The following is a 25,381-nucleotide window of genomic DNA, read 5'->3' as shown; positions in this document are numbered from 1 at the left end:
GGCCTGTCTAAGATACACCAACTGAGTGCAGTATCAGCCAAAAATACTCCTCCTAACAAATCAATACTGTGTATCGATTACTTCTGCGCAGAGCTTATGCAACATCACCACCTCAGTGTACAATTGTGGTGAAATCACTGTGTGCACGCAGGGGTTTACACAGGACCCGGGCCTGCCCTGCAGAGACAGGAAAGTGAACTCTTCATGTGTGCCACGGGGTCCTTAAATCAAACTGCACAATGTGAACTAATGGCCTGGAAACACTGAGAGAACTGTGCTCTCATAGACCCATATATAGAGACAGATGCAGGGATGGAGGATAAAGGTGGCAGGAGGGACATGGGCGTGTTAAAGGCGGACGCCATCAGCGCTCTTTTCCGGCTCTTTGAAATGGAACGCCCTCTCAGCCTTAGTAAATAGCAGTGACGTAGGTTATTACAGCAAGCTGTGAATGCTAGCAATAGCTGAGTCAACATCAACAGTGCACAGAATACAATGCTACACTGCAAAAAAGGTCTAGGTGTCTAAAAACAAAACACTTAATCCGAGGGAAATGATCTTGCTGCATGGACAGATAATTTCACTTGACAAGATTTCTTACATTAAGATTGTTAAATCTAGAAATAAGCATGTTGTACGGTTAAAATAAGAAATTAATTTTTAAAACAAGATTAATTAAAGCTGCAAGCAGCGATGAACTGGCCCGAACGGAGTGCACTGCAAATGATTTGTTTCTTATCAAGATTAAAAAAACTTAAGATTTAGAAGTGTTACATAATTTATCTTGTTTTAAGAGTTAATTTCTTATTTTAAGAGTTCAACATGTTTATTTCTAGATTTAATAATCTTAATTTAAGAAATCTTGTCAAGTGAAATTATCTGTCCATGCAGCAAGATCATTTCCCTCAGATTTAGTGTTTTTTGCAGTGTATTGATGCTATGTTAGTTTGAATCCAGAAGTCACACAATAGAATGAATGAGTTGGTAAAGTTAGACCATTCTTGGGCTATGCGAGGTAAAAATGCTGTTTTTGTCAATGGAGTCTGGTGGATTTGGAGAAATCAAATATAACTGCTTCAGTTCCCCAGTGTCAAGGTAAAGGGGTGACAATATTCTTAATATAGCATACAATTAAAATGACATTTATTTTTTTAGGTGGTCCACAGCACTACTTTACTTAGCTTCCCAACAGCTGCTATTGATAATATGCACTGGTTGTTGATAAGGATATATATGTAGCAATGTCAACAGCCTGAAACCTGTCAGGTCACATGGGAAAAAGTTTTCGCAAGTGCTTCAGAAGACATGTGACTATTTAGATTTAAAAACATAGGTAGCACTACTGGGAAGTTACAGAATGATTAAAAAAACTTTAAAAAATAAAATAAAATAAAAAAATAAAAAAATAATAATGGACGCGCCCTTTGAATACAAGATTCTGAGAAGGCCTCAAGCAGTGACTGATTGATGACAAATATTCCTCATTCATAAATCTGAAAGGTGGATGTCCAGTTAAGGAACTTAAGTGCTGGTGAGACACTTGATGCAACCACCTATGCTCATCCTCTCCTCACCTGATAGTCCTTTTTGTCCTGCTCTTAGTTCAGCATCACCTCCTCCCCTCCTCCTCTCCTGAAACCCAACGCATCACCATTTCCACCGGGACTCTGATGTGAGCTCGGAGACGGCCGCGCTTAATCGATACTGCCAGGTTGCCAAGACAACCTTGATTTCCTGTCGCCGCTTTTGCCGAGCGCCGGTGATTGCGCCGGGTGTCCGTTGCACCTGCCGCCCTCTCCTCCTCCTCCTCCTCCTCTTCCACTGTCTCATCAAGCGCTCCTTTTCCCCTCGCCTCCCTCCCTCTTGCCCTCCTCACGCCATATAGCCACCACAGACAAAAGAGGAAGACAGATATACAAAAGCAAAATGGATTAGACCCAAGAGGTTGGGTCTGAACAATCAAAACACAGTATTGTGTGTGAGGCCACATGTGCACACACACACACACACACACACACGCACACACAAGTGCATGCAAACACACTTAAACAAACGCCCTGTCATCCTCAACAAAAGCGAGCTGTGACAGTTATCATATCTACCTTGGAGGGTGATGTCATTGCACCTGGGGAGCGTTTACTATCAGTCTGCTCACACACACACACACACACACACACACACCCTCCCCCCTTGCCTCTCTCTCCTACAGGAGGGGTTGGCACCTCCTGTTTTTTTTTTCATTAATGGAGAGCTCATTAATCGTGGCTGATAACGAGGACGTGGGACAGGGACATGATTAAGGGGCTCTCTCTCCTTTAGCTGGGCGCCCTTGGGGATAAACAGCCCTGGTGTGTGTGTGTGTGTGTGTGTGTGTGTGTGTGGGCCGCATGTTAAAACAGGTAAAGGACACACACCGAGAGCTATCTGTAGGACATCTGTGGGATGGGATACTACACATGTTTTCACTTTTTGTGATTATATCCTCAGTCAGTTGAGTCACCTGTAGCCCACTGAGAGTTCCACAGTGTTTACCTCCAGTATCTGTGTCTGTCTGTGCATTAATCCATCTTCCCTTAAAGATCACAGGTTGTCTTTATAAGGATTCCCCTCAGGCTGCAGTTTAATGCTGAAGCAGAAGTTGGGACTTAAAACAAATCTCTGGAGTTTTTCTCTACACTCTACAGAGTGTGGCTGCGGAGCTTCCAGCACATATTCCCTCTCATCACTGAGAAGAGAGGGAGGAACGACTCTTCTGCAAGAAAAAAAATCTAAATATTCGCTGCTTGCTTTTTTTAATCAAAGTTTTTGAAAGAGCCTTATTTTTGTACATTATCTCATCTCAATTTGTCAATTCAATAGTGCGTCAGGCTGAAAAGGAGTTACATTAATTGCCAGAGTGAACAATATGCAAGCCAGACTGGGACTAATTTCTCAGTGTTGCGCATGCTGCAGACTATGAAATTGTTGATTGTCAGTTAAGAGAGTCATATGATTTTCTTTTTGTGAGAGTGCTTTGTGTTTACGTGCATGTTTGCCTCCTGCTTGTTATGGTCTAAATTCATCTGTTTCAAACGTTAATGTCACTCAGACATTCATAAACAAGTTCAGCCTGAGAGGTTATGCTATCCTCAGTAGCAAAGTAACTCAGGTGCAGGCAGACAGAGAGATCAATTAGATTTTTTTTTATAAAGCCAATTATTCATTTTGCAAGATACTTTTCTGTGGAACTTGACTGGTTTACAACTATCTGCAAGCTTTGAAAACATACATGAAGCATGAAATTTAAAAGGTCATGCACAGAGGACTTAATTTTTATACTTTTTTTATGATTATTAAAAGAAAACTGTAAGTTGTAATGCTACAGAGAGGCCATCAAATTCATTCTTGCAAACCAGCATGTTTGGTCGAGCAAACAAGTGTTATATAACACTAAATTCAGGCTGTGAACCATAAAGTTGCAGATGACTAACTAGGTGCTATGGTACATCAACATAATAATATGTTTGTGACACAAATGTAATGGATGTAACTGATCCACAACAGGATGTTATGACATGTCAGCCTGAGAGCAGAGATCAGTCTGCACATGCAGAGGGGCTTTGTAGTACAGCAATCGTTTAGTCTTACACACACATTAAATCCAATCTGTCTGGACCAGGACCCTAATCCCCTCTCCACGGCCACGGAGACAAGCAGACAGTAATCCTCCATATTTGTATATTAATAGCCGGAGTCTCCGAGGGGGCCTCTCTATATATCGTGATGTATGTTTTATTAGTTGGTTAATCTGCTTGTCGATCAGAGGACCTGGTCCATTTAAACCTGGGTTTTAATAAAAACACAAGCAGCTCTGCCAGAGGGATAAGCTCCCCAAGGACAAGGGAAAGAGCATGGCTGGGTTCAATAGACTCATCATCAACAATAAACAGCTTTACATCAATGTTATCTGTCACAGGGCAATACAATTATTAGGTGGAATTCAGCCCTGGGCCCCTAGGAAGAGGGCTAGATAAAGCCTGACCCAAATACAAGCCTGCTACCTTGTCGCACGCTTCAATCAACTCTAATGTCATTTCTGAGGGTGCACTTTAGAATCCATAATAATCCACATTGGCCCGAGACATTTTCCCTGTCCTCCTGAGGACTTGACCCTCAGGTGGAACAGATTTGGTTAAAATGCTGCGCCACGTCAGCAGACACAAGAGTGAAGGAGAGAACAGGGGGATGAGATTCCTTCGGATCTGAATCACGTTGGAGTCGTCCGCTCACCTCTCAGCTTGTCTAGACGCTGTGTCACTGCCACACCCCGCCGGACATCTGTCCTGATTCATAGATTTATCAGACAGCCATTCGATTAGAAGGGCACTGCTTTAAATTAGCTGGCGAGTCGGGGAATGATGGAGGGGGGCTGGACAGGACGGACAGTACAGTCTAAGGGACACTGTCCCTCTTGCTTACCAATGGTCTGCAGTCGCCAGCCATCACAATTACGTCTGTGAGCTTTTCAGCTACATGGCTGAGGATGATGCAATTTCACTGATTCTCTCTTTAAAATATTTGACTCTAATACAGAGGTATGTGGCTTCGGCATGCAGGCGGGGTTTTATGGTAGCCATCAATCAAAGTGACTTCCATTGGATAAACAAACAAACAGCTTTTAAACATCTGGGTAGGAGAGATAGAGAGAGAGCGAGGGAGGCACCCTGGGGAGCTGTGTGGTTTTCCTCTGAGATCTGTTGATTACAAGGAAGAATGGAGGGAAGAGCAGAAAATGAAACAAAAAAAAGGAGAGGAAGAGACAGTTCACACTCAGGTCAGAATTCAGGTGGAGGTCAGGAATGCACTCAAAAACCACGCTTAACACACTGAGCCACACACACAAAAATCATGGCCTTTAAATGCATTGCAGCCAGGCCATGTGACTCTCACGGGGTAGTCTCATGGGAGCATCCCCCACCCCTGATCTCCCTGATGGACTATAACAACAGGAAGTGAGCTTGGCCTGCAACACCACACTACACCACGCCTACAGATAACTGCTCCCTCTCTCGCACACTACATATTAACACAAAAAGCCACATAAGCAGCACTTCCTCACCATCCATACGTTACATTAGCGGCGGCCATTTATCAGTCATCACGGGTTAAGTCTAAGTTTAATCTCTCTAAAAGTGTGCTGTGTGTTGCAGAAGAATCAATGGCACGGTGCCCGCTGCTGCTGGCGTCGATGGCGAGCGAGACGCGCTGCAGCCTGGCACTGAAACAAGGAGAGGCCGAGGCTGGCAGGGGGTGGGCTTTTCACTCACTGAATAGCCCTTGTTTATCTAGGCCCCTTTGGGAAGTCAGGACACTGCAGTGAATAGGAGCCAGTTAGCAGCGATGGCATAATAAGACCAGGGGGAGGACGGGGGTCATTGAAATTCAACGCAGGATACTGTCAAGACAAACCACCCTTGCCAGCTGTGGCAGCAACTCAAAGGAGCAAGACAGTGTTTTCTGTGGTGGAGGACTTGGGTTAACAACACAACATTAGATGACCAACAAGATTCTCATGTGCTATTTCTTAGTTGTGTTGCATGGAATACCAATACTGGAAAGGTATCGCAAAACTTTGCTGCATTAAAGCTTGTTTTGATCACCTACTGTATTTACGTATTAGGAGTTGGTTCATTGAGAAGAACAGTACTGCCCTACAAAGTCGAACTGCAGTAAATACATTTTTGGTCAAAATTGAGTTATAACTAAAAATTTACTCCAGAGATATAATTATGTTAAGACTCAAATATATAATTTCTTTATAATATTATGTCTAAAATACACAAATCTTTGAATAGAGTTGTTAAACACTTAAATACACTTATAACAAAATCAATTTGAAAATGTTTATTTACTGAAAACAAAAAGCTGAAAGAAGACGACAACATTGTAGTTACTGCACTCTGTTTTAGAACTACATTTTGGGGTCAAAGGTAAAAAAAAAATCATCATTATTTTTGAGCATAAAAATTACATCATCAACAAATGTATAAATAAGTGTCATATCACTTATCTACATATAACCAATTTGGCTGGCCAGTTAAAAAGCATTAAATAACTTTAAAGCAGTTTTTCTCAGATTTATCCTTTGTGAAGTTACTGCAGTTAGATTTTGTAGATAATGCAACAAAATAACGGAATTAACAGAGCTCCAGTCACAATTCAAACTGAAAAAAAGATGTAGAAAACTGAAAGGAAATATGACATATCTGTTTGTTCCACACCCCCTGCCCCACTCTAGCTCTCTTACTTATCAGAACACAATTGAATGACAAGAATTAGCTAGCTAGCACACCCGAGGGCCACCCGCCCCATTCTCTGTCGCTGTAGATCTCATCGGGATTACAGCATTTTGCTAAACCTTCTGCTAGCAACTCAAATTTAATGAGCACAGATCCAGCAGCTAACCATAAGGATAGAGGCGACAAATTAATAAAAAAAAAATTACTGAGAAATACTGGGGAAAAAACAGTGAAATTAGACTCTCCATTTTTTCTTAATCTGTCCAAGCTTCTCCTGTAATCTGGCAAACCACATAATTAACTAAAGAGCACCTGTTAAAGTATTATTTGACAGCGTTATTCATTATTATTAAATAGACATAAAAAAAGGAGAAGTCAACTGAGTTCTCTTAACAAACACCACTTTGACACAACACCGTGTACAGCTTTCCCCGCAGAACTTCATTTGAATTTCATATAATTTTGTTGGTTTTGGTTTTGATCTCTCAGGTTTTTGCCAGGGTATCGTTTCAGTAACGAGTATTGAGCTCTTTAGGCAGGGGATCTTAATGAAGTAATTTCGGTTTCATGACAACACAATTGCTTGCTCATCAAAAACACCAGAGAGGTGGATTCCTATGTTGAAATCCGGCAGATTAGGAAACTGTTTCACTAAGCTAAACAAAAGAGGCACACAAGCAACTAATTTAAGTCATGGACTTCCTCATAAGAGTGACACTGACATGACAGGACTATTTTCTCTTCAGGCCAATGTGTCATACTGAGCCCAGGCACTCTTTGCTCTTTATAGGCAAGTCAGCAGTGACTGAAAGTACTCAGAGTCATTGGGTTGACCCAGTCGTAGTGTTCTTCAGCCATATTTTCAAGTCTCAACAGGATAGCGAGGAATACCGGAGAAAAAAACTGACCTTTTGTTCAGTTCGGCTCACACTTAAATTTACAGAGCCAAATCTTTTAAATGTGTCTGAAAGGGATTCTGTTTTCTTTGCCCTCTGTGTGCTGAGAATCAGACGGGTCTACAGCTTGATTTTTTTTCCCAGGCTTTCATGTTTTCTGCCCCGGTTTGTGGTCTCTGCAGCCCCTGATGAGGAGCCTTAAATAGGCTGCCACAGGTGCTGGGGGGCCTGGGTAGGTGAAGGGAGGGGGGGGTGGCCTGGATGGGAGCAGGACCGCAGGAAGCCTCTTGTTTTCACAGAGATAAAGGGCTTTCAGGTTGCATCCTGGGCCGTAATCTCTCGCACACTTCCTGGTTTTGTTCACGGTGAGGCAAGAGAAAATGACAAAGTAACCTTCGCCCTGAGAAGCTGATCGATAGCTTCTGATGAGACAGGATGTGTGTGTGGCGTGAGTGGATTTGAAGAGCATAAAATGACAAAGAGACAGCCCGTATTTGATTCTGAGCTGTGTTCATTAATAGTCCTTGATCGGAGGCTGATTTATGGGTTCATTTATTCCGAGTGCTGGTTCAATTACTGATGATGATTATGAACGTGTGCACATAATTTCTTTCCTGACCTCTTCATTTGCTTTTAGAGCACAATTAACATTGTTCCAAGCTCTTACATCCTAATTACAGAAAAGATAACGTTCCCTTCCTTCAAATTCAAGTTCCTCCTTAACCAGTCACTTAGTGCCGGCCTTGTGTTTAAAAAGATCCATTTACTAGAAATTTGCATGAAAGGGGGTTTATTGAAAAGTTGGCATTGAAGAGAAGCGCAAACTTCAGAGGAAAAGGCAACGCGTTCACACATTTACAGTGAAAAATAAAAGCTCACATTCCTCCGCTTTTCTCTTCTCTCACATTTTCTTTCTCTATTCTGAACATGTCCTTCTTGAGAAGGCCAGCATTTGACCGTGAGCCACACCCTGTTCTCCTGCCAGAGGAAACTTTCAATCTCTCCCTCACTCTGGCTGTAGCTCTGGCTCTCTCATACTTTTGTCAGGTGTTATTTATGAGCGCTGTATAGCTGAATTGCTGCATGCCTACTGCACCTGCTGGCGTCACAGAATCAGAGCCAAAGCAGCTGCCAGAGAGAGGAATGGGAGGAAGAGAGATAGCAAGAAGGGAAGAATACATTGGAGTGAAAGACAGAGACACTTTGTGAGAAAAGGAGGGTCACAGAGGGAAAGCGGAGGCGAGTACATGATGGCGGGGCGATATCGTGTGGCTTTGTAAGCGTGCTGGCATGCAGCTAACAGATCATACGACTAATGATGGGTGTTATGATGGGAACAGTAGGACAAAACAAACAAACAAGTGATGAGCAAGCACTAATTGATAGTGTCGTACAACTCCATGATCAATTAAAGGCCATGCTTCATTGACTTGAAGGCAAAAGCGCCGGCGCCAGTGTAACAAGAGAGGGGAGGGCCCTGTCAGCGTGAGTAAGAAGACAGATGTATGATCTCCTGGATACAGAGATCTACTCCCTTCTCCTCACTACCTACTACACACACATTACACCCACACATGTATTTATGGAACGTGCTCAGGGAGGCCCCAGTGTGTTTTCACTGTAAACACCTGAACGCTGGTAGCGGCGAGTTGAGCCAGGACAGGTGGGCTGAGACAGGTCAAAGTTCACTGGCTTTATTCCAGTTCCCAGAGTCATAAGACCCAAAACTGCACTACTTTGCTCTACACGGCTGTCATGTATCACAGTTGCTTGTGGGGTAGGCAGACTACATTTATAGGTTGTTCAACAAGGGAAAAACATTGTACATTAAGCACATGTATACGTACTGTAAATCATTCACTGGCAGTTATTTGTTGAACTTGAAATGAAACTGCATCCGAACACCAAGACAGATAAAAATGTTCACACATAGAACACACTAAATGTCTAGTGGAACTGGGGCTGCACGATTTGGGGGAAAAAAGAGCTAAATTTCATTTAGAATTATATTTTCACACACATTCATGTTTTATTCCTGCAACTAATATTGCACCTCCTGTAAAGGATAATACACTAGTCCAAACATTTAGATTAACTGTTCAGCTCTAACAGTCAGTCTAAGTATAGAATAGTGCTATAACAGTTAGTCTGGTGCATATGGTCACATGCAGAATACTTTAAGTATATGGAGTTTTTTTTACTCCTGGCTGCATATAATGTTATTCCTTCCTCTGCCGTTTGTCCATGCACTGTGTTGTATGTTCATTCACAAAGACATACTGTATCTCTTCTAACAGTCAATGAGTGTGTCTAGGCTTGGCTGCCTCCTTCGGTTAGGTCACACCAGCGGGGTCATGGGGAGCCCAACAAAACACTCATGAGTTAAATGGGGCGATGCGGATGCTCCATGCCTCCCTCCATTCTGCCCTCCCCTCTGTTTTCAGGCTGACCATTCTCCTCTCATTAATCCTGTGTGGATGTTTATCCATGTTGACATTCAACATAGCAGCCGGCCTTCTCTCTGACTAACAAACAGGGTGACTAAGGTTTTTTTTGGGGAGGGGGCTGGAGCTGTCACAGGGCTAGCCTAGCCTAGCTAGCTCCATGCATAGACTTAAGGGGCAGAGAGGCACTTGATTTGTCAGTCACATCACTTTCAGGCTGTGCAACTGGAATCAGTATGTGAATATGAATGTGTACCCCCTCAGGAGGGCCATTATCAGTTCAGTGTGCTACGGAGAGGAAAATCAATATGGTCATCATAACGGGCTGGCAAAAAGCCAGCCACTAGGCTGTGTTCAAAGCACAATACATGGCAGCGGATTACTCCTCATCTGATGTCATCTAATTTCATCCCTGTGGACAGAGACACAGTGGGACTATAGTGAGGTCAAGCACGTTTAAAAGGGACCAGACATCCAACGTCTATGCCAAAAAAGACAACAAAAAGACACACAAAGTGACAGTCAGGTGGTCTGAAGTGAAGCTACAGCAGAGGTTTGCCCTGATGAGTTTTTGCCATAAACACAAGCTGGCGTAAGAGCCCCTTACCGGGCCCGCCTTCTGCCTATTGTGTCAGTCCAGTCTTTTTCATTAACCGCTCCACTGAGGACCACAAGGGAGGGGAGGGGAAAGATGGGCGGGAAGGAAAAGAAGGAGGTGGTGGTGGTGATGATGGGGAGGGGGTCTGCAGACAGACCCAAAGGGACTCAGTGTGGACCTGAAGCCAAGCCACCAAATACATGATTAAAAACACACATCAGCAAGCAGCGCTGGGCACACCAACCATACACAATATTTACCTCCACCAGGATGGCAATTTAGAGGTAATCTCTCCCTCAAGTATACACACTACTCGAGAATATTATCTCTCACCCCCACACTTGTGGGGTTGGGCTGAGATGGAGGGGGAGACCAAGAGGGAACAAGGGACAGTTTATATGAAAGAAAAGAAAAGAGAAAAAAGAATGTCCTTTTAGGTTGAATTCATCGTGCAAACACACCTGTCTGCCTGTGACTCACTGGAGAGGAGAGGAGGCTTTTCTGCTCAGTTAGCTTACATGATACACTTAACTGAGCTCTCCTCCCTACATTTTTTCATTCACTGCAACAAATACCTGTCTACACCACTTTCTGTGTCAGTATCAGTGTCAGGGGTCAAAACTGTCTGAGTTGACCAACACAACTCACTTAGCAACAATAAGCATGTCAGTTACTATAGGTCCCATATTGTAAAAAGGTAAATAGTGTAAAAATAATCAAAATCCACTGAAAGATGAACACAGTCCGTATTCAGAAATTATGCCTTTAAATGACCCGTTAGCACTTCAGTAAATGTGTGATGTCATAATTGTATTAGAAAGTGCGATGTTACAATGCATTTACAGTCATTCCCCGGCTGCAATGATGGTGCAGAGACCTCCAGAGCACAGGTATGGAAGACTCTGACCAATCAGAGCAGACTGGGGGGGGTTTGTGAGGGGGGCTTAAAGAGACAGGGGCTAAAAGAGACAGGGGCTAAAAAAAACGAGGCTCAACACAGGTGTATTCAGACAGATCACATGAGAAAATAATGTTTATCTAAATATCAAAGCATATTAGCATAATACAAGTATAAACCTGAAAATTAGTGTAATATGTCTCCTTTAACGCCAGCGAGAAGCAGCCAGGCGGCCATTCTGGGGGGCCACATTCTGCCCCAGAGCAACGGTTGTGTTTTTGTTCAGTTCACTGAGCTGACGCGTCGCTACAAGGTCCCACCGCCTCATCCCTGTATCACCCCCTATGCTCAATATTTGTGTCTTTTCAGGGAGAGTGTTGGCGATCTGCGGATGGCTGCATCAGCGTCAGTCTGGGAGCCTCCGAGGCCTGTGGCCCCCATCACATTGTCCTGTCATGCAGATGGACCCTTCATGGCCCATGCTGGGGATTTGGGGAAACTCCTTCCTGCTGTGCCAAATTAAGCCTTCACCCTGACATTAAAAATAGCACACTGGGTAGCACATTGCCACTTTAAAATACACGGGACATAAAAATGCCACAGGGATGCGTTCGCGTTAACGTTGAAGCGAGCAAGCATGACGCAGACGTAAGCCACATTTCCTAGACAAAAATGTCAAACGGAGTGCTGCAAAGCAGGCTCTTGAGGGCCCGAGGGCTGCGTGAGAGAGGGATTTGATGAATTCTGCTAACGTTCCACGGATTCCTCCCTCACGGGGACCTTTGGGAAAAGAATGGGTCATATGCAAATGGCATGCACAGTATGGAGGAGAAGTTTCCCACAAGCCGAGTGTGAAAAGGGCTCTCCCTCCCCATGCCGGGCCTGCTGAATGGGCCTTTTCTTCTGCCACTGAAAGTGTATGAGGTAGAGCAGGCAAACTGCAAAGGTAACTAGGCTCTTTCTCCTCAGGCTTTCTCACTAAAGCCTGAACACACAATGGTTCATTTAAGCATTCAGCCACACAAACCCCAATAAAGCACATCCAAGCGCAGTTAAGGGGGTTACTGAAACTGACTCTGGGTTTAAAACTCCTTCTTTACGAAGGGAGAGCACCTTTTTATAGGCTAATGCTCTCAGCCTCCATGGGAGCAGCTAATCATTAAGCTGCCTTAACAGAGGTGGGAGTGTGGTCGTACATCACATAATTTTAATTCCGCCGAATGGTCAGACGAGGACAGGCCTTTTCACACCCTGAGGGACATGTTGAGAGGTGAGGCTGAGACAGGAACACAACTTTTTTTTTTACCCACGTGGTTAATACTAAACAAGTAAAAAAGATGTGAATTTTACCTGCAGGGGTTCTAAAATTAATTATGCTGATGCATGTGAAAACACACACCTAGGTTTGACCCTACAGGTCTGGGAGATAGCTGCCATGTGTGTCATGCTTTCCATCTGCCAGCACCAGTCCCTCAGTTGTCACCTGTTGTAAAATTCTTTAGTCACCTCAGCCGCTTCTCACCAACTCTCTCCATCCCCCCTCTCGGCTCCACAGGGAACATGGAGCCCACAGTTTAAGGGGTCAGAGAGGAGCGGACTAAGAGAAGGAGGGAGCTGAGAAAAAGCTGCAGCTCCAACACTCCCCCCTCCTCCTCCTCCTCTCTTCCCTTTTCATTGAACAGACTTTAACACAAACACAATTGGACATGCTGGAAGCCTCACAATGGCACAGGGGGGGAAAGTGAAGTCATACTCTAGGCACGCATGGGTGCCTAGGTCAGGGGGCAATCAACAGCACCCCTGGCTACTGTGTCTTAACCCCCCGAAATAAAGGACAAGCTCTGGAAGGAGGAGCGAGAGGGAAGAGACGGAGAGAGGGAGCGGAGGCGGGTGGGGGGATTTTCTTCTTACTTGGCACTTTTAAATGAAGCTGCTGAGGAAGTTGGTGAAAAGCAGTGAGATAAATGAAAAATTTCCTCCTCTGCTAAACTCTTCACACAACAGGGGTGGACCATTTAAATGTAAACAGATGTCTTTTAAAACACTGAAGTGGCATGTGGAGCTACAGAGCCAATCCACACCTCCTCCGAAGCCTTCACTATAGCCCCAGCTTGTTTCACCTAACAAACTGTAGCTGTAGCGAAAGCATTGTTTTTTATTGTTCCCCCACAAACTTTCAGCATGTGGTTGCATTCAATAGTTTCTAGACAGGGCGAGTGAGTCCAGGGAACTAAGTATAGTTTAAGTATAGTTTTACCAGGCCAATAAACAGCCTCTTCAACATTACATGACTTGTTGCCAAGCACCAAGACCACAACCTCATTTTCCTGATTTGATGGGTGAGTCATCAAGGTGCAAGTGTGTGTGAGAAAAAGAGGGAGGGAGAGGTATGGAAGAAATTAGGGGAAGAGACAAATGATCCGTGTGATATCGTCAAATAAATAGAAACCCTATCTACCTGTATGTTTCTGTACACTGCTCTGCAAACATCAGCTCCTGTGCATGGGTACAAAGCTGTCCCAGCACACTGTTTATTTTTGCGAAGAATGTTAACACCGGGTGCATTCCTCTATTCCCAAATTGCTGTGTTAAATTACCGTTGTAGGGAACGGCTGCTATTCCTTAGGGGGAGCTGACTGCGGAGACGCGACAAAGGAAGCTGTAGTATCCCACCGATTGCAAACACCTGTCGTCCTGCAGGCTGTTAACACCTCTCTGTTTACAGCAGGGAATGGAGCTCACCTTGATCTCAGCTCGCCAGGGACCTGGCAAAAGCCACTGACCATAACAAGCTGGGCACAACTTGAAGGATTGCTTAATTATAAAAGCCCAAGCAATGCCTATTGTAACTTTTTTCATTATTAAAAAGTAGCCATTATGCTGGAAGTGGTTTCTGCAAAGGCAGCAGCTCATAGCCTATTTAAAATGCCAACTTGCTGTAACTGTAAACAAACCAAAGGTGTGACAGCATGCAAAACCAGCCTTCACTTTAACTTTTTACCCTTCAAAAAAGCAGAGATGTTGATTTACATGACAGATCAGCAGTGTAGTCACTGGAGGTGGTAGGAAGTGAGGACTTAAAAGCAGACCTTGACGGCTCTTGCAAATGCAAATGAGGCAAAGTAACAGGGAACACATCTGTTTGGTTAAGGATGTGACTTTAAATATCAATAGGGATGTGTTATTATTGAATAAAACCCAGTTAAGTTGGAGAAATAGAAAACATGTCAGGTAGTCCTGAAATCTCTCTCCAGAGTAAATAATAAGACAAGGAAGGCAGAGGGATGTCCACACCTTGACAGCAGGACCGTTATTTAAGGTGTGTCCACACCTTGCACATGTTAAACTGCACCAATGCTCCGGGGAGTAAATGCATAGCTGAACACACCCCAGAATGAAAAGACATGACAGTGGAAAACATCGATAGCAGTCATCAGAAAACACGCTACTCTCCATATCACTCATCAGGTATCCACCGAAAATTCTCACGACAGCGACCCCGCACAAGGAAGCACCGTTTGGTCTCATTTCCTGCCACAAATTTCTGTTTTAAGCACCACAAAGCGACTCCGTCCTTTTTTTTTATTAACAAATAACGCTGAATTTCCTGCGTTACCCCAGTTCCTTTGAGCTACACTGGGTGGCACAACACATTGCCTCAGCATGACTAGTTGATGGACAACACATGTTGTCACACTCGCGACAAAAAGGGCTTGATTTCACAATCAAATAATTATAAGTAGGAACGGAAGTGTTGAGTTATCGCTTTACGGAGTCACGGACGTAAATAAAAGAAAGACGAAGCTTTAGAACAGACTAACAACTCGCAAAAGTGATTAAAAATGACCTTCAAATTATGCCAAATTAACATAAACGTATGTAACTCAAATAGGAATACGTCTAGTAACAAAGTATCCTTGAAGAGACTGCTATAGGCTACTTTGTAACCGCATAAACACCACAATACCGTGGTGAAATCCCGTACCGAAGCAAACATTACATGTCCGCTTGTAATACTAGTATTACTAGTATACAAGGTGTATTAAAATAAGATAATATTGAAGAGGAGCTGAGTGTTTTAAAGGGTCGCTCGTGTCCCCGGTCGGACAAGAATCAGGATTCCCAGCGCGCGACTGGAGAGGATCCGCTCTCCTTATATGGGCTGCGCTCGCCCTGCTCACACAAACAGCGCGTGAGATATTCCTCGTTCTCCGGAACCTCCGTTACCCCCCAACCGTCTCTCTCAGCTTTCTGTCGCTACTTTACTATAACGGCCAAAACATTTAACATTTAACGTGAACGGTGTGAACAGCATTGAACTAAAACAGTGTTATAAGTTATACGATAAGGGGAAAAAAGAAAAAGAGACCTGCCCGAAACGTGCTCCAACACAACAACAATTCTCCTTTCTGCCCTTTAAAACACCGTTTGTTGTGTCGTCTCTAATATGAAGCTTATTTGTAGCATTAACAGGTTGATTTAAATGAGGGAAAAAAGCGTTTTGTCAGTGTAGTGCAGCTCCCAGCAACAGTCGCTACCTGCTATGAGTGAGCAAAAGAAAGAAAGAACAACCCAAACAGTTGTGTTCACGTTGTTTCACAAACAGTTTACATGTCCACGACGTTTTCGACAATAAAACACAGCTACATTTAGTGTTTTTTCGAGCCAGATTGTTAAAGACAACCCGTGTGTCGAGGTCCGCAATAACAATCAGGTAGCTGTTGTACACAGAAACAGGTCCGAGTTTAGTGAAAAAACTCGACAGAATGAAACAAAATCAATGAATGCAAAGTCTACAAAGAGGGTCAAAGTGTATTTAAATTAATAAACAAGTATAAAGTGCAGATAAAGCTGGTCCAGTCATAAGAGGGTGAGGTGCGTATAACGGTCTGTGGTGCAGCGGACCGCTAGGCGGAGGGAGAGACGCGACCCAGGTATAACGGTACACCACATAGGGCTCAATACAGCGCTCACTGGCTACTTCACACCACTTTCTGTTACTAAAAACGGGACTTCTGGGCTGCCAAAGTTTTCGGTGAAATTACCGGGAGACGGATCAGGCTCTAGACGGCTCCCCTGGAAGAAAAGCTCCGCGTCGGAAGTAGTTTAACTCACCGTTGTTCCTCCTCGGGTTCGCCTGCTTTCTGCGCTTACACCTGGGGCCATCCGCCATGATCCTTTCGTTGTGTCTAAATGCTGCCGGAGAGTCACCTCCTCTCTCACCCCCTCTCCCCCTCCTCCGCCTCCCTCCCCTTCACCTCCCCTTCTCCGCACCTGGTTTACGACACTCAGCTTTACGACATCACCTTCCCGCACCTCCCCGACCCACGCTGCCAGTACCACTCACATATATCTATGGTACCACTCAGAGTACTGGAAGTGGAGGATGACTACATGCGCTCTGTACCTGCCCAGCCTTAACTAATGTGGCGTCTATTCCTATTCCAGTCTTTTTATAGGAGGAAGTCAAAGGTATAGGTATAGGTGATAAATAAAAATATATGTATATATTCATTTATTTATTTATTTTAGCTAAGGACCTCTGGCAAGAGGTATTATTACTATTTTTCTTTGTGTGTGTGTGTGTGTGTGTGTGTGTGTGTGTGTGTGTGTGTGTGTGTGTGTTGTTGTTGTTGTTGTTTGTTTGTTCATTGTTGTCTCATTGTGACTACATGGGTGTATGTGTACTTATGTGTATGTAAGTTAATAACAAGTTATGTATGTTAATAATACGTATATATACTATGTGTTATACATACACATATATAAATATTATTGTTGTTATATAACTGAATATAGTGCATTAACATAGGGAGAAGGGGTGGGATTTAATATGCTTTGGCTTCTTCCCACTCCTTTTGAACACAAATAAGTGTTGAGTCTTGTTGTTGTTTCATTTTGTGTTGTTGTCTTGTATTTATTGTTGTTCGTTTGTTTTTAATTGTCATCTTTTATTTCAAACAGGAGATAAAGCGGTTTGTCCCTGTCATTTTATAGTGGAACATCAAAGGTATAGGTATAGGTGATAAATATATATATACATTTATTTATTTATTTTAGCCAAGGACCTCTGGCAAGAGGTATTATTACTATTTTTCTTTGTGTGTGTGTGTGTTTGTGTTGTTGTTGTTTTGTTTGTTTGTTCATTGTTGTCTGATTGTGACTACATGGGTGTATGTGTACTTATGTGTGTGTAAGTTAATAACAAGTTATGTATGTTAATAATGGTAATAGTAGGTTTATATACTACATTACTATGTGTTATACATACACATATATAAATATTATTGTTGTTATATAACTGAATATAGTGCATTAACATAGGGAGAAGGGGTGGGATTTAATAAGCTTTGGTTTCTTCCCACTCCTTTTGAACACAAATAAGTGTTGAGTCTTGTTGTTGTTTCATTTTGTGTTGTTGTCTTGTATTTATTGTTGTTTGTTTGTTTGTTTTTAATTGTTCATCTTTTATTTCAAACAGGAGATACAGCGGTTTATCCCTGTCTTTTTATAGTGGAAAGTCAAAGGTATAGGTATAGGTGATAAATATATATATACATTTATCTATTAATTTATTTATTTTAGCCAAGGACCTCTGGCAAGATAGAGAATATACATATATGTCCCTTGGAATAATTTGATGTAGCCTATTTTTTCTCTCTTTTTTCCCCTATAGTCTTAATTATGTTAAAGAACAACAACAAAAATAATGTAGTAGTCTTAATGTTTATAGTCTTAATTATTTCAAACAGGAGATACAGCGGTTTATTCCTGTCTTTTTATAGGAGAAAGTCAAAGGTAAAGGTATAGGTGATACAAAAAATAGATATATTCATTTATTTATTTATTTTAGCCAAGGACCTCTGACAAGATAGAGATTGTACATATATGTCCCTTGGAATATCAATGTTTTTTTAACAATATGTTTATTGATTTTCACAGCACACAGTAAACAACAAACAAACACAAAGAGCAAACAAAACATAACAAACGAAACAACAAAACCCACACTGGGCTATACTTCACTACAACTCTGCTCACAGACACAAAGAAAAATACATACCGACAGATGATTCAGAAATTATATAGATACAAAAATAAATGACGGTTAAGCACCCCACATGTTCCAGTCTTATGTAAATCCTTGTGTAAATATGGTTAAAATATTCATACCAATGTATGACATAAAAGGATCACATATTCTATGAAAGATGTCATCTTTATCATGCAGCATACATGTCAGATAGTCAAGAGATATATATTCTATTATAACATTATGCCATTGTGTTCTAGAGAGAGCTTTATCTGTTTCTCTGGAATAATTTGATGTAGCCTATTTTTTCTTCTTTTATTTTTATTTTTTTACCCCTACAGTCTTAATTATGTTAAAGAACAACAACAAAAATAATGTATTTTGAAGATGTTTTTCTTAGCAGATTGTAAGAGTCATAGATTCTTTACATTAAAACAGAATTTATGATTTAATATACAGATCTAAAAATTAAATTTTCATTTGTTTAACTATGAAGCCTTTCGTAAACGTAATCAAATACAAATTATGAGAATTAAAATGAAAAAATCTGAAAAATCTTTACATTAGCCCACTACCAGAGTGCCATTGACCACTTTGAGAATCACATCAACATAAAAAAAAATACTTTGTTTCTTAATAATTAATTAAAAAAAATTTTTGTCACAAAATTATTTTTAGAAGAAATAATAGGTAGAAATAATATTGTACCGTAGTTGGTAATTTCATATCAAATGTTGCTGTCTTTCTCCCCCCCCCCCTCACTCACACACACACACACACACACACACACACACACACACACAAAGGCAAAAGTAATTGGTTGAAGATTAATTATAAAAATCAGTTCACATGATGTTATTATAAGAGCCTTGAAGTATGTCAATTTCCTACCCAACCCCGACCTACCGACCTTTTATTTACGTCATGTGTATGTGTGTGTGTGTGTGTGTGTGTGTTGGAGGAAGGGGTCATGAGACTGTCATCACTGATTCAATCCTCCACCTAAAGAAAAACCCTGCTGTTCTCCTGAGCCGAGCTCACTGCAGCGGACACAGACAAACCTCCACGCACACACACACAAACACACACAGAGCACTTATCACAGTAGGCTCTGTGTAAATAGAAAGGGAGAAAAAAATCCAGGATCACATGTCTGAGGTGAATTCTTCTGGAAACTTATAGTGACAGGAAAGATGAAGTTTATAAACTCGGCACAGAATGAAATGATGCTTGAGATCCCATGACATGCAATTATAGGTCAGAGGAGCAGCAGTTGCTGCCGGGCTGTGGCTATTCTTGAGGCAGATGACTATAAGGTTTCTGGTGCATGGACCTCTGGTATGTGAGATGTTGTCATCTTTCAGTCTATTGTGGCAGCTAGACTGTGTAACCCATTTTTACCTCAAGTTAGGTGTCCTCGATGGACTCTTATAGGGACAATTTGCCCCCTAAATCAAAAGCACACAGTTTCTCTCTTACATGTTGTGTTGTTTTTCAATCTAGATTGTTTGGTTGTGAGTTGTTGGAGATATCCACAGATGAGATGTCAGCCTTCTCTTTAATATGATGTAACTAAATGGCAATTCACTTGGGTACTCATAGTACCAGAATATTCATTTCATTTCATTTTTCCTTTCTTTATTTTCTCGAGGAATCAATGATGTTGAGAGTACAGAGAAAACATAAAACAGGACAGACAAAACACATGCAAAAGCATTAAAAACAGTTACAATGAAAGGCAGAGTTATTGGTTATCAGAGTTATAACTGTGTTGAGTTTGAGTGAATGTTGTAAGATGTTCCAGGTAGATGCAGCAGAAAAAATAAAAGCAGTTTTTCCAAATTCAGTATTTGTCCGGGGAACATTGAGCACTAAGCAATCACTAGAGCGTGTTGGATAATTATTATGTGACAAGTGCTGATATATACATTTGAAAAACTCAACAGCAATGTCTTTTTCCAGATATCATGACCAGACTACTCAAAATAATCTGAAGACCTTGTGGTGTATGTAGAAACTATACTAGAAATAATAAAATAATTCCATCATAAAACTGCACATAACACTGTCTTTGGATTATCTTGAGTCACCGAGCCATGATTTCTGAAAAAGAGACATTGTTGCTGGGTTTTTCCAATGCATTCTCATCCCAACTCATCAGATACTGAAGCTTTGTCACAGTTACTGACCCACAAGGCATCAGTTTAGAGAATGTCAGGAGCGTTGTGTCACCTCTTGTTAGTTACATACATATTGGCTTTTCAAAATAGACTTGAACAAACAGATTAGCGGGATGTAAATAACAAACATGGCAACACTCCAGGGGGTTATTATTATTAATAATAATAATAATAATAATAATAATAATAATAATAATATATATATATACACACACACACACACTACAGGCCAAAAGTTTGGAAGCAATATCAAATCTGTCCAAAAAAAGATCATAGTTTCATTGCTATACTTTGCAACAAAATAAACATGATTATTATATAAAGAATCACTTATTAGAACACATTTGACTTTGTGTATTCTTCTTTCCTTAATGTATAAATCTGTACTCTTGTTTCTTTACTCAGCTGCTTCATTCTGGCCATTTCTGTGGTAGTTTGTCACAGATATGAACACAGAGCTAAAGTGAATAATGCAAACTGTGATTTGTTTTTTTACCTTTGAAGATGTGACTCTTCCAAATCTTCTCAACCCCAAAACTAAGTCCTTCTTTCCTGTTGTTAACATTTATTCAGCAATGGTCTGGTAACATCAATGTATACCTAAAGGTCAATTGAGGAAAATGGTTCAATTCAATGAAAGTAAAGTGTGATCATGTAGTGAACACATCCAAAAATCTAAAGAATCCATACTGGTTTTTAAGAAAGAAAATTTAAGTTGCTTTCAAACGTTGGCCTGTAGTGTATATATTATATGTATTAATACTGAGATCATGGTGGAAAAAGTGACAGTGGCACCATGGCAGATGATATGTAAGGCCTTAAATCAAACACAATGTAGAAATGGTGAGATCTACTGAGACACCGACCCCACAGTTCATGTTTGTTTTGCATCTTGCAGATGTGTAGTATTAATTTCTACTGACATGCACAACACTGACTCTTGGTTTCATACAGGTTAGGATACTGGTATCAAAGTCCAGGGGTTTGTTTGACCCATCCACCACCCCTCCTGCCTTCTGAACGGACCTTTGTTCTATTTATATTACGTAATTGGGGTTTACATTGGATGGACTTAATGGAAAGCCCATTGTGTTACATACAGACTCTAAAGGGTGCCTTGTATGTTGATATGATCTTAGATTCAAATGTATTTTTTGGTGGTTTGTGCACAAGTAACTTGCCTTATAATTTCAATATATTCAAAAGAACACAGACATCTCAATGACAAACAAAAACTTTTTTCTTTGTTTTCGTTTTTTTACAATTAAAACTTGACATGATGAAGGCACTTGCAAATGACATGCTGCATACTTTTTTAAATTGTTTTTTCCTCCTTTCCTCTCCTCACGTTGTACTGTATTTCTTTTCTTCACCTCTGTCTTCCTGTCCTGTTTACCTCTATCATATTGTATGTGTGTTTTATACGTTTTGGACGGGTTGATGGCAAATTTCGTTGTACTAGTACTTGTTTTTCTGTGCAATGCTATAAAGGCTTCTGATTCTGATATCTCCAGCACTCAGACACTCACACCAAAACAATCCAGAATGATAAATATCACTACAAGTAAGACAAAAGATTAGATGCCGTCCCTTTAAATTAGGCCATTATATTTTGGTAAACGTCTGTCTTTATACAGGACATATATGGATTACACTTTTACACTTTTAATTTAATGATATAACCATATACGTCCCAAGCATATAGCTTTGAAGTAAATCTAAATTTAGACTCAAGGTAACAAACTTCTCATAGCTGGACAATCAGCTGATCACTCAGCCACATGTGACAGCTTGTATACAGAGGATGGCAGATCTCTGGGCTGAATAATTCAGTAGCAGCAGAACAGTCCAGCTCTCAGGGCAGGCTGCCCAGACAGAGAGTAATAGCTTCAGCATAAACAACACCTCCAAACTTGCTCCAGGTGGCCTCTTCCACCAATCGACAGCCTGCCTGAGAGGGACACGGTGAGGGGAGGGTGCCCAGACTCCTCTCTCTGCCTTCCCTGATGAAAAAGGCCCCAGAAACAGTCTACATCAGCAAAGATCAATGACAAGACGCTCGGCTAACCGTGCAGCCGTAGCGGTGTTCCCTGCACACCGAGCCTGGAAAAATAAGATGCTTGTTATCCAATGGAAAGTCCGATCTTTCCCATTTTCCTTGGATCACGCCGCTATTAGCATGAAGTCATTTTTCAGCGTCTGTGGAAAACAAAGAATAACAATTATACGACCACTACTAATACGAAATAGCCTGAAGACATCTCTGGTGTGTTTCAGAGGAACTGGAGTAAAACGGTGATTTATTTTCTCTGGCACATCACTGTGTATTTTGTTCATGAGCAAATTTATACTGCAGCAAATGAGAAGTACATGGAGCTGGTAAATACACGCAGGTCCTGGCGACCCCTCTATGATTTGAATGAATGCAGGGTCAGAGAAGTCAATTACAAGACATTGATCTAAAATCATAAAAAACAGCCACCTCACACTAAAACTAATATGTCAGCTAATAAAGACTGGCATCATGAAGGCCTGCCCAAAGAGCACATACAGGTGCTGTTCACCTGAATAACGACATCAGCAGTAAAAGGGAGATATTGTCTTAACTAAAGTGGGCCATGAAATGGAATGAAAGGCTGACTCCTGCTCTTCCTATGGGGAGTTGAAACTGAAACGAGGAGGGGGGAGAGAGTGAGGGATAAGCAGCCATCCTCCACTACATTAAGGGATCATGCTGCTCCCTGAAAATGAGTATTGATCCTCTTAGGTCCAGGATCGTTTAGGAGATTAATGTGAGTAGTGGTTGAGCTCCGTGGTGCTCCACGCAGGACCAGGGGATCAGCTCAGTGGGACGGCCGAGCCCGAGCAGCCTATCGGTGAGTGGGGACAGAGGGGCTGTGGTGCAGCTGAGGAGGGGGCCCGGACATCCAACCAAAAACCCCACTAGCTATGTGCCATCTGGGCTGTCAGCTAAGAGAATCAGCTGGATGTCTAGGGGTCGGAGGGGTGAAAAGAAGGGGAGAAGGCGTAAAATAGAAAGAGTCTGGGGGAAAGCGAAAGAGCGAGGCAGGCGGGATGAATGGAAAGAAAACAAGAGAAGAGAGGAAACGAGAGTAGGAGAGAGGAACAGAAAGTGCAAGAGGAGGACGCAGAAAAGGTACACCCTGCCCTGCTCCAAATAGAGAGGAGAAGCAGGAGGCAGTGGCAGTGATAGAGAGAGACACAGCAAAGACTAAACTGCTTAATCTGTCCCAAGGGACGGCAGCTAAATGTGAGGTCCTCCTCCTCCCCTTTCCACAGACCAGCAACCCCCACTATCAGCGCCATGGCACTCTGCTCAGCTGCCGCTGCAGTTATCCAGCTAAAAGATACACACTCACACCTACACACACACTTTAAAAGTGCTCAGGTGGAGCCTACATTGCAACTGATACTGTGGAGAAGAGAAAAGATCAATTTCAGCCCAGAAGTGAAGCACCACTCTGCACAAAGAGAACTGTGAGAATGAGCCGAGTTCGAAGGGAAACCCCGTTTTTTGATTTATAAATTCATAGAACAATCTGGCTCGCAGCGAATAAACAGATCTTATTGGGAGCCTGAGAATTTTCTCATGTCTCTCTCTGGAGGTCGAGTCAGCCCCCTTGGGAACGCTCCTGAAACAAATATCAGCCGGAGTATTCAACAGTGGTTGAATGCGTGCTGTCAGAGTCTGAAACACAACAATGCAATGTTTAGAGGACTAGATGTCAATCTCTTGGTTTTCCTCCACCAAGAAACTCACTTCCGTCTTCTTCTATGGATTTTTCTCAAGACAGGAAGTAGCTGACACACTTGTTGGAGTGAGCCACACCCCAAACATCTTAGTTTGAGGGAAAAGGCGAATAGGATAGAAGTGTACTATTCAGACACCCCAAAATTATTCTAATACTCAAACGGGAACTCCACAGATTTTAAACAGCCCTCTCCACTTGTCATGAGGACGACTAATCAGCCCATGAAAGGTGTTCAATAAGGTCTTTTGCTCTGGCTTTTGATTTCTTACTAAAATATTTTGCAGCATGGTTCATATGATACCCTATGAAAGATGATTGCTGTTTTAAACATGTTGTTAATGTTGTAAAACAGAACTACTTGGTGAGGTTTAGGCACCAAAACTACTTAGTTAAGGTTTGGAAAAAAGACAGGGACAGGATTTTTTTTAAACTTTCATACACAATTTCTAATAGGACATGTAGACCATTCTCCCAGTCTCCTGGGCGAATGTCCTGGGTTTTTTCCATTGAATATTTCCATTTCATCCCACTTTATTATACTACTTCATTACAATTCAGAGGTATGTTGTACTTTTTACTCCACTTTACAGAATAAGATTTCATACACAAAATACAACCATTATCTTACACAATATGATGCATAGTTATATATTAAACTAACCAACAGAACAAAAAACCGAGGTTATCTGGAATAACATATGCAGAAATGAAATGACCTTGAATTAATGAACCACAATACTGCATAAACATAAATACATCAGTAAGAAGAATCCAATGATATACTGTGATATACATATATTATATAATATAGTCATAGGGGCCTTTTTATGTATTAAGTACTTTTACTTTCAATTCTTTAGCTACATTTAGCTGATAATACTTTTACTTAAATAACATGAGTGATGACATATATATATATATATATATATATATATATATATATATATTTTTTTTTTTATTTTTTTATTACTTATAATGGATGTTTTTACAATGTGGTGTTGCTTCTTTACCCTCTGGAGTCACCAATCACACCAACATTGTCGATCATATGACTTCTTCATGATGTCATGGTGTAAAAATGAAGCAGTGTGTTTCCCTGCCATCAACTTCCCTCTAAAATACTGGCTTAAAACTCCAGGCCAATTTTTGTTTGATGATGATGGGCCAAGTAAAACTGGTGATAAGGTCAAATATATTTATTATAAAAATATAGAACTCGATGTTATCCTCATTTTACCTCTTATATGCAACTTGTGTCCACATTTGAAACATTTTGTTGTG

The 25,381-nt window shown here is 41.5% G+C and overlaps 1 protein-coding gene across 2 annotated transcripts in view; it reads right to left on the bottom strand.

The window, feature by feature from the left end:
* zeb1b (zinc finger E-box binding homeobox 1b) overlaps nucleotides 1-16,288 on the bottom strand; it is a 60,907-nt gene extending 44,619 nt beyond the window's left edge. Inside the window, exon 1 of one of the 2 annotated variants that reach the window (XM_059326864.1) lies at nucleotides 16,230-16,288. In XM_059326864.1, the coding sequence (XP_059182847.1) occupies nucleotides 16,230-16,287 (58 nt within the window). In that variant the 5' untranslated portion in view covers nucleotide 16,288. The remainder of the gene's footprint in view (nucleotides 1-16,229) is intronic. The other variant, XM_059326865.1, reaches the window with a different exon arrangement.
* Between the last annotated feature and the right edge of the window lie 9,093 nt (nucleotides 16,289-25,381).

Source organism: Centropristis striata, chromosome 23 (genome assembly GCF_030273125.1).
Source record: "Centropristis striata isolate RG_2023a ecotype Rhode Island chromosome 23, C.striata_1.0, whole genome shotgun sequence".
Classification (NCBI taxonomy): domain Eukaryota; kingdom Metazoa; phylum Chordata; class Actinopteri; order Perciformes; family Serranidae; genus Centropristis; species Centropristis striata.
Note: the sequence above shows the minus strand (reverse complement) of the source record. Positions and strands in the feature narration are given on the sequence as shown.